General features: G+C 42.8%; 1 protein-coding gene across 5 annotated transcripts in view; it reads left to right on the top strand.

The window, feature by feature from the left end:
• The first annotated feature begins 1829 nt into the window (after positions 1-1829).
• Positions 1830-9084, top strand: part of MORC4 (MORC family CW-type zinc finger 4) — a 63970-nt gene continuing 56715 nt past the window's right edge. For 4 of the 5 annotated variants that reach the window (XM_058441805.1, XM_058441804.1, XM_032757421.2 and 1 more), the window contains exons 1-3: positions 1830-2156; positions 2275-2347; positions 8636-8768. In XM_058441805.1, the coding sequence (XP_058297788.1) occupies positions 2055-2156; positions 2275-2347; positions 8636-8768 (308 nt within the window). In that variant the 5' untranslated portion in view covers positions 1830-2054. The remainder of the gene's footprint in view (positions 2157-2274; positions 2348-8635; positions 8769-9084) is intronic. The other variant, XM_058441806.1, reaches the window with a different exon arrangement.

The following is a 9084-nucleotide window of genomic DNA, read 5'->3' as shown; positions in this document are numbered from 1 at the left end:
AGTGCCTTAGTCAGATCTGGCTGCTGTTAACAAAGTACCATAGACTAGGTTGCGTATTAACAGCAGATGATCAGGTTCTGGTACGGTCTCTCTTCTGGGTTGCAGAATTCAGACTCTTTCTTGAGTCCTCGTGGAAGAAAGAGGATGAGAGAGCTTTCTGGGGTCCTTTTTATGAGGTACTAATCTCATCATGAGGGTTCCACCCTTATGACCTAATTACTTGGCAAAGGCCCCAACTCCTAATCCTAATACCTAATACCATCATACTGGGAGTTAGGATTTCAACATACAAATTTTGGGGGGGCACAAATGTTCAGTCCATTGCAGCAGGTGTGGCAGTCTTGATAATTACTGCATCTGAGTAATAAGTACGTGGGATTCATTATATTGTTTTCTGTACTTTTGTGTATTTTAAAAAATTGAAGAAAAGATAACTAAAAAATAGACAAATGTAAATCACCCAATGGGGGTAAAAAATGATGCTCAAAGGACATAAACAGGCATTTATAGAAGAGGAGATGCAAATGTATACTAAACATTTGAAAAGATATTCAGCCTTACTGGTAGTCAGGAAAATGCAAATTAAAACAATAAAGAGATACTATTTTTTATTGAAAAGACTGTCAAAAAGTTAAAAGATTGGGACCATCTAGTGCTATGAACATGGCAAAATAGCACTGATTGTTGCTGGGAGGGCAAATTGCCTTACAGTACTTATTAAGATTAAACCATGCACATGCTATTAGATGCAGCAGTCTCGTCTTTTGGAATTTATTCTGTGGAGATAACAGTATCAGAAATTAATGACCTGTACATCAGTGTGTGAAGGAGCATTTTTTGTATTGTCAAACTTAAAAAAAGAGGACAACCTAAATTACCATAAAGGAATGGTCAAATAAATTATAGTTCATTCATGCCATAGAACATTACATATTTTTTAATGAATCTGTTTTTCTATTATCAGTGTATATTTATAGTATATTAGAAAATACAGGTAAGAAAAAAGGAAAAAGTGTCTAGTTCCAGACCCAGAGATATCATCTTGGTGTATATCAAGTGGTTTTCATTGTGTGTGTGTGTGTGTATGTATGTATGTATGTGTGTGTATATATAAATATGTATGTGTGTGTATATGTGTGTATGCATGTATATGTATATATGTATATATGCATACATATATACTTGTTTTTCGAATAGAAAAGGCATCATGCGTTCCACAATATGTTGTAACTCCTTGTTTTCTTCATTCCTTCATGAATATTTTTCTACATCAACACATACTTATCTACAAACATGGCCTTTAAGAACTGCATGGTATTTCATTTTATGCATACTTCATAACTCGACCAATCCCCTACTTGGCGGTATTTAAGTGACTCCAATTTCTCCCTTTAGAAACACCGTCCCTGCATGCTAGCAAGACTTTGGAGATAGTTTGCTAATTGCCTTCCAGAAAGTTCTGGGTGCTTCTGGAGGCATTTGAGGCAGAGTAGGTAGAATGTTTTCCCATCAGGCGAGCTTGCTATCTTCCCAGATAGCAACACTGTAGTCTTTAGAACTTGAAAGACTTGTCTTATCTTGCCTGTTAGTCATGCAGCCTAAGCGGGACCAGGTTCCAGAAATCCCATACATGCTCTCCCTCCTCTTGCTTCATTCACGCCCCTCCCCACGCGCCCCTCCCCCCGCCCCCCGCGCTTTCCCGCTCGGCGGCCTGGCCTATGGCAAACGCCAATAATTAATTAGGGGCGGGGATCAAGGAGCGGCTGTCAGGAGGTCGCCATATTTCTGTACGGCCCAGAGGCAGCCCGGGCAGTCGCCGGGTCGGTAGAGGTGCTGACAGGGCGGAGCCGCCGCTTGGCTCAGCCGGCCTCACCCCTCCCGCCCGGGACAGGTGGCTGGAGCGCGCCCCGCCTCCGCCAGCTGCGAGTGGGAGCGAGGGAGGGCCGGTCCCGGACGGTCGCCGCCAGCTGCGAGTGGAAGTGAGCGAGGGCTAGTCCCGGACCGCCGGGCCAGGGGTCCGGCGGCAGCAGACGGGTACCGTGGCGGCCAAAAAAATGCTCCTGTACCGAGGGGCCCCCGCCGGCCCTGGCGCGCCGGGCTGCGGGCTGGCCCGGCCCGGCGGCGGCCCGCAGGCCTTCGGGATCCGCCTGAGCGCGGTAGGTCCGGGGCCCGAGGGGGCGGACGCGCGCGCGGGCCCCTGGGCTGCGGGGGGCGCGCGGGGAGGGCCTGGCGGGCCGAGGCCTCACGCGGGACGGGACCTTCTCTCGCCCCCAGATGAGCCCCCGCTACCTCCAGAGCAACTCCAGCAGCCACACGCGACCCTTCAGTGCCATCGCGGAGCTGCTAGGTGAGTGGCGAGGGCGGGCCCGGCCGTGTTCGCCCGAGGCAGTAGTGCCAGCGTGGTGCCGCGGACGCGAGAGGAATGCGCAGAGCCGCGCGGGGCGGGCCGGGGCTGGGGTGGGGGCCTCGGAACCGGCCCCGGCTCCGCAGGCGGAGGAGGGGGATGGCTCTCTCGCCAGGAACTAGGTTCCGCTCATAAAACGGAGGAAACGAGGTGTGTCCGAAGCGTTAAAGACACCAGTGTGGTTTTTCTCTCGCGCTGGTGATGTTCGGGCACTTCAGGATAGCTTAGTTAGTAATCAAAAGGAGATGCATAAAAACCTCGGGCCCCGAGGCAGCTGGGCTCCGCAGGGGCTGGCGACCGACGGAGGATGCCTAGCTAGCAAAGGGGCGTTGTAGAGGACCGAGGCGGGTCCTGGGGAAAGGTCTGGTAAGCGGAGTTCCTTAACTTTTGAGACAAGAAAGTTAGGAATGATGGGACATCTCTTAAGAGATGACACGAGTGCATTTGGCTCCCTGCTACTGCGGAGGGCTAGGTCCGTGGTCCACGAGCGCCCTCACACCGCTGGAATGAATATTGAGGACTTAACCTCTCGCTCCACCGGTGTTTGCTTTTAAAGTGTTTTCAGTTGATCCCTTCAAGCCAATTACACTAGTTTTTGCAGTAGTGTGCTACTGTGTGGAAAGCAAAGAAGAAACGCAGTCCTGCACAAAACGCAGCAGCATACAGGGCGCATTATACATGCTTTGAAAATCGAAAGAAGGAAGAAGTGTTTATGGGCAAGGTTGCACAGAACAAACTCTTGAAAATGTTTTCAAAGCTCCCCAAATGAACCCCGGTCTCTACTTAAGCAATCGCTGTGGCCATGCCATGAGAGTTATCTTGGGTAAGAAGTCAATGGGTAGCAGGAGACTTAGTTGGAAGGGTGATAAGAATGATAGAGACCTTTGATGATTAACCATAACACGGAATGCTTTACAATATGTATAATTTAATTAGAAGGTGAAAGGCAAAAAGTGGAGTTGATACGTTTGGAACCCTAGAGCAGAGGGACTGTATCTTTGAGGTTTGGTGCTGTGCCTTGGGGCTGTGCACTGAACCTCTGCAGAATGGAATACAATCCAAGTTAAGTATGTAATTTACAAGAAAGACTACAAGGGAGCAAAAAGTAATGATTTACATAGTGGGGGATGGGAAACCGAAATGTCTTGTTCTCTCATGGTTGGCACGGTGCAGAACGTGATATACCTGTGCTGTGCTTACTGTACTTTCCAGGTGACTTAATGAGTTTCCAATTTGTAATTTTGAATATTTGTGATTTTGGCCATAAGCATTACCTTAAAGAACCTAAGCCGGATCTAAGACGTCCAGTATGAGCGCGAGTATGTGTATGTATTATGCACACACATGCATGCATACATGTATACAAACATAGATTTTAAGACCAAATAACAACTATTTGTGAAAATATCAGTAATAGGGAAAAGAAAGAGCAAAGTGTTAACTGGCAATCCAAAGCTTTCATTTTACGTTTTCCTTCAATCATTTTCTCCACTTAAGCATTAATTTTCTAGTGAATCATTCATTTGGTAAATATTTATTGAGCACCCACTGTGCGCAAGGCCACTGTGGTAGGCACAAAAAGATTCACTCTTCTAGTAGGGGAGATAAAACATGTACAGAAGTTTATGCTTTGTCTAACAACAAAATGGAAATCGATATATAAACAAAGATAAAAACAAGTGCTGTGGGAGTTCAGAGGAAGGAGGAATGGCTTCCAGTTTATCAGGAAGAGGAAGGTTAGGAAAGGCTTTGTGGAGGAGGTGACATTTAAGCTGAGGTTTGAAGGATTGAGACATGTGGATATGGGCGGGGAGGAATTCCAGGCAAAAGGAACAACTGCTTGAACAAAGGCATGAAGGATATTGAGTGGAGTTTAATTAGAGCATGGGGTTCACAAATAGTAAAAACGATAGGTACTTAAAAAGTTTACAAACAGCTTTCACAAATAACTTTTTAACATTACCATTTGAGGTAAGCATTTATTTTCATCCTGCAGATGAAGAAAAAGAGGTTCAGAAAATTTAATTGACTTTTCCAAGGTTACATGTATACTAAGTAGCAGATCCAGGAGCAGATCCAGGACTCAAACTCAGGCCTTTTTATTCCAGATACTAAGTAAGGATGAGGTTAAAAAGGTCATCTGGGATCAGGATGTGACTGGGAGGCTCCAATATTTGGCTTTTTAGCCTGAAGTTTTCTGAGCAGGGGAATGTCATAATCAGAGCTGTGCTTCAGGAAGGTCAATCTTGCAGCAGTGTATAAAATTGAAGGAGAGAGAGATATGGATTTATATGACAGTTAAGAGGTTATTGCAATAATCCAGATGAGAGGAAATAAACTCTGTAAGAGACTGACAATGGAAATAGAGTAAACAGGATATGAGAGAGTCTAGGGATGTATAGGGTAAAGGAGAGGGAGGGATAAGAAAATTACTTACATTTCAAATTTGTGGTCTCTTCAATGCTAACCTTGTGTGTGTTTGTAACGAAGAATAGGCTTGTGACAAAAGGTGATGACCTTACCTTTAGGTAGGAATACTTTTAGATACCTGTAGGATTTATGTAGGACAGTAGCTCCACCCTTGGCAATCTTTCATGTAGCCACCTATAGGCCATCCGCCTGGAACAGGGGAGGATGGGAGCCTTATGATGCTATGAAACAGAAAAGGATGAGAGGCTTGTGAAGCACTACCTCAAAGCCATCTCCCACTTGCCATCTTATCTCTCCTGGGAGGCTGTCATAGAATAGTTTCTCATTGCCTCCTAGATTCTGATGAGATACGAGAGCAAGGGGAAGGTAGAGATGGGGTCCTCCCATGAAGGGACAGCACGAGCCAAGTTAGGAGAGAGAAAACTCCTTGTGATCCGGTAGCACATGGGATTATGTGGCCAGGTTAGGGAATGAAGACACTCCAGCATCTGATAGCACACTTCTCACCTAAGTGGTGGGCAGGGAGAGAGGAGTAAGGGTTCTTTCATTGTGCTACCTGTTCATTGGTTGGATGGGCCGGGTTAGGGAAGAAGATAGATTTTCTAGGATCCAATAGCATTTGCCATGTATTGGTAAATTTTTGGAGGGTTAAGCAGCAAGAAGTAGGATTGAAACCAGCCTCCAGATCAGTGCCTTGTTATCATAAGTTCATTTATTGAGGCCAGCCTTACTATTATTGTAATTTCATTTGCTGAGACCGAATGAAAGGCCATGTAAAACTGAAAGTAAGTACAAAACTGTGCTTGCTGGTGCCTCTCTACTGATCTCGCTTTCCCTACTGCTCCAGCTGACCCTGGCCTCTTGCATGCCCCCTCCCCCTTGTTTTCCATGAGCTTCCAGCCAAGGAGATAAAATGTTGAGCTGCTCCTGGTAGCTACATTGTAACTCCTGAAGTGCCTGTGTTAAAACTATTTGGCGTGTTCCTGTAAAAAAAAAAAAAAAGTACCTAGTAAAGTTCGGGCAAAACTTGCAGTAAAGAGGAAAAGAATTAAGATGATTTTGTGAGAGGCCTTTGAGCTGATTCGTTAAATGCACCGTTGGGTAAACATGTAGTTGCAATTGATACGTGTTACATGTTTGAATCGTGAATGTTCACAAATTGTTAGAAAAAAAACCTCTATGTCCAAAGTTTTCAGTGTATAAATGATGTCCAGTTGATTGACAAGTTGTATCATCAGTCACAGTGCCTTTGGTTGTCTGCCAGCAGGAGTGTCTTGATCAGTCCCAACACAATTCATGGCCTGCTTGCCGAGTAAAGGTTCTTGAAACAGTGTAGGCAGCTGTGTGATGCTGAATCCTTTAGTCAAAGAAAAATACTGCTGCCTCTTACAAAGTAAAGAACTACATTTCTGATAAAGCTGCCATTATAGGACAGACTTGTAACTCCTGCCAAAACTTAGCCCACTTGTCTTGCCACATTATATGGGCCCTAGGCCCCCAACCTGGTCCTTAAAGATTGACTATATCATCCATCAACAGAAGAATGGATAAAGAACATGTGGTATATAGACACAGTGGAATACTATTCAGCTATAAAGAGAAGGAAATACATCATTTGCAGCAGCATGGATAAACTTGAAGGACATTATGTTAAATGAAATAAGCCAGGCACAGAAGGCAAACTATGTGGAATGTTCTATGTGGAAACTAGAAAAGTACTAAGTAGCAGATCCAGGATGCAAACACAGGTCTTTTTACTGGAAATACCAAGTAGGGAATGAGGTTAAAAAGGTCATCTGGGATTAGGGTGTGACTGGGAGGCTCCAGTGTTTGGCTTTTTAGCCTGAAGTTTTCTGAGCAGAGGAATGTCATGATCAGAGCTGTGCTTCAGGAAAGTTAATCTTGCAGCAGTGTATAAAATTGAAAGAGAGAGATACAGATTTATAAGAGTAGTTAGGAAGTTGCTGCAATAAGCTTAGAAGTAGAGAGTGGAATAGTAGTTACTAAAGGCTGAGAAGGGTGGGAGGGGGGATAGCTAGAGGTCGGTTAATGGCTATAAAATTACAACTAAGATAAATAAGTTCTAATGTTTTATAGCACTGTAGGATGGCTATAATTAATAACAATTAACTGTATATTTTCAAATAGCTAGAAGAATAGATTTTGAATGTTCCCAACAAAAGAAATGATAAATGTTTGAGGTAATGAATATGCTAATTATCCTGATTTGATCATTACACATTGTATAAGTGTATCAAAACATCACATTGTATTCTATAAATATGTACAACTATTATGTGAATTAAAAAAATAAAAACACAAAAAAGTGGCTGCTACTCATATGAAATAAACTTTCCCTTAGGGCCTTCTAAATGAGAAAAAAAAAAAAAAAAAAAAAAAAAGATTGACTATACCAGGCCTCTTAATCCCCTTCTGGGACTATTGGTGATGCCGTACTACTGTTAAGACGTTTTCCGTTTACAGTCAGTGACAGTTTTATCAGTGACTCTGGCAATACCATTGTGACCCTTGAAATCTGTTTTATTTGATGAATATTCCACGTATCCAAGTGGCTGTAACTGATATCATTAATTGTATTATAAAAAATGGGTGTTTTGCATATTTGTAATACTTCTCTGGATTGTAAGGGCTGTTCCCGGGAAAAAATGATATAACTTGATCAGTAGTAATAGAACAAGTATATGGCCAGGACCTGACCTGGCTGTCTCAGCTTAGCTTTTTGGTATCACTAAAGCTGTATAGGATACCAGGGAAAGGGAAGAGGGTAGAAGGGAAGGACTCTGTCTTGCTCAAAGAGCTTAGCAGAGACAAGAATGATTAAGGAACCTATACAACAGATTGTATAAACTGCCCCTCAATTGTGGCCAGTGAGCCACATTTGTCAGTGATTGACAATTATGGAGACTGGTGCCTGTGGCAAAAACATGTGGCAACTAGACAGTGGCACCCCCTGGGGTTGTGGATGTGACACAATTGTTAGACTATGGCAATATTTGATGTCTTTGGAGTCTTAAATAATTAACTCATTGTGAAGACATAAATCAGGAGGAATCGTGAACCTATGTATTTTTTCTACTTTAATTCTATGTTCTCCATTTCCTGAAAGGATGGACAGCCTTACCTTTAAAACTATTACAAAATACCTAAGCAAAAATCACTCCCTCTAAGTATGCTTGCTACCATCACTGAGATCTAGGCAGGCAATTAAGTCTTTTGATTTTAAACTCTAACCCTTTCGGTGCCTCTTAGGCTATAAACAGGAATGGCAGTACTCTCTGTGTTCTTTAACAGAGGAGGTGATGTAAGAAAGAAGAAAATAAAATGATCACAAATAAACTGTAATGTGTGTAATATGCATCATCTTTTACCAAAGTTGCTCGTTCAGCTTTTCTCCGTAGCCACTCTTTACTGTATATGTATATAAACAGTAAAGGGGCTAAAAGGCAAGAAGTAATAAGACAAAAATGGAGCAAAATGCTTTGTATGTGGGAGTAGTTATTAATACTTTTTTCTAAAGACCCTGAAGTTTGAAGGTGGAGAGGCAGATTGCATATCGCTCGTATGAAATCTAGAAATCAGCTTTAGAACTCAATCTGCCATCATCTCTTTTGTTCTCTATAATTTAGTAAGTGCACTACCGTTAATGCTCCCTGATACCTTCTCAAACATCCAAATGAAGGAAATAAAGGACATTTTCTATGTCTTGGAGTCACTGAACTAGAGATTTTGATACAATATTGGAAAAGGGGATCTAGTATCGCAGATTTCTACCTTTTGCAGATAATGCTGTAGATCCAGATGTATCTGCCAGGACGGTCTTTATAGATGTTGAGGAGGTCAAGAATAAATCTTGTTTGACCTTTACCGATGATGGATGTGGGATGACACCTCATAAACTACACCGAATGCTCAGGTAAAAATGTCTTCATTGTCTTTTTCTTGTCTTAAGCTCATGAACCTTATTTAAGGCTTCGTAATTTTCATTAATATTTTGCTTTCCTTTTGTTCATTCAACAAATATTTATTAAGCATCTCTTATGTGCCAGGGCACTGGTTATTGAAACAAATACTGTTCCTGCCCTCCCAGAGCTTTCAGCCTAGCTGGCAATTCAGACAATTAAATAAGTAATAAAAAGCTATAAGCATAATGATAAGAAGGGACAGAATGTTTGAGACGAGTCATCAGGGGAGCCCAATCTGATCCCAGAGGTTAGGAAAAGTATCCTAGA

Source organism: Hylobates moloch, unplaced genomic scaffold (genome assembly GCF_009828535.3).
Source record: "Hylobates moloch isolate HMO894 unplaced genomic scaffold, HMol_V3 SCAFFOLD_7, whole genome shotgun sequence".
Classification (NCBI taxonomy): Eukaryota; Metazoa; Chordata; class Mammalia; order Primates; family Hylobatidae; genus Hylobates; species Hylobates moloch.
This window is presented reverse-complemented; position numbering and strand designations above follow the sequence as displayed.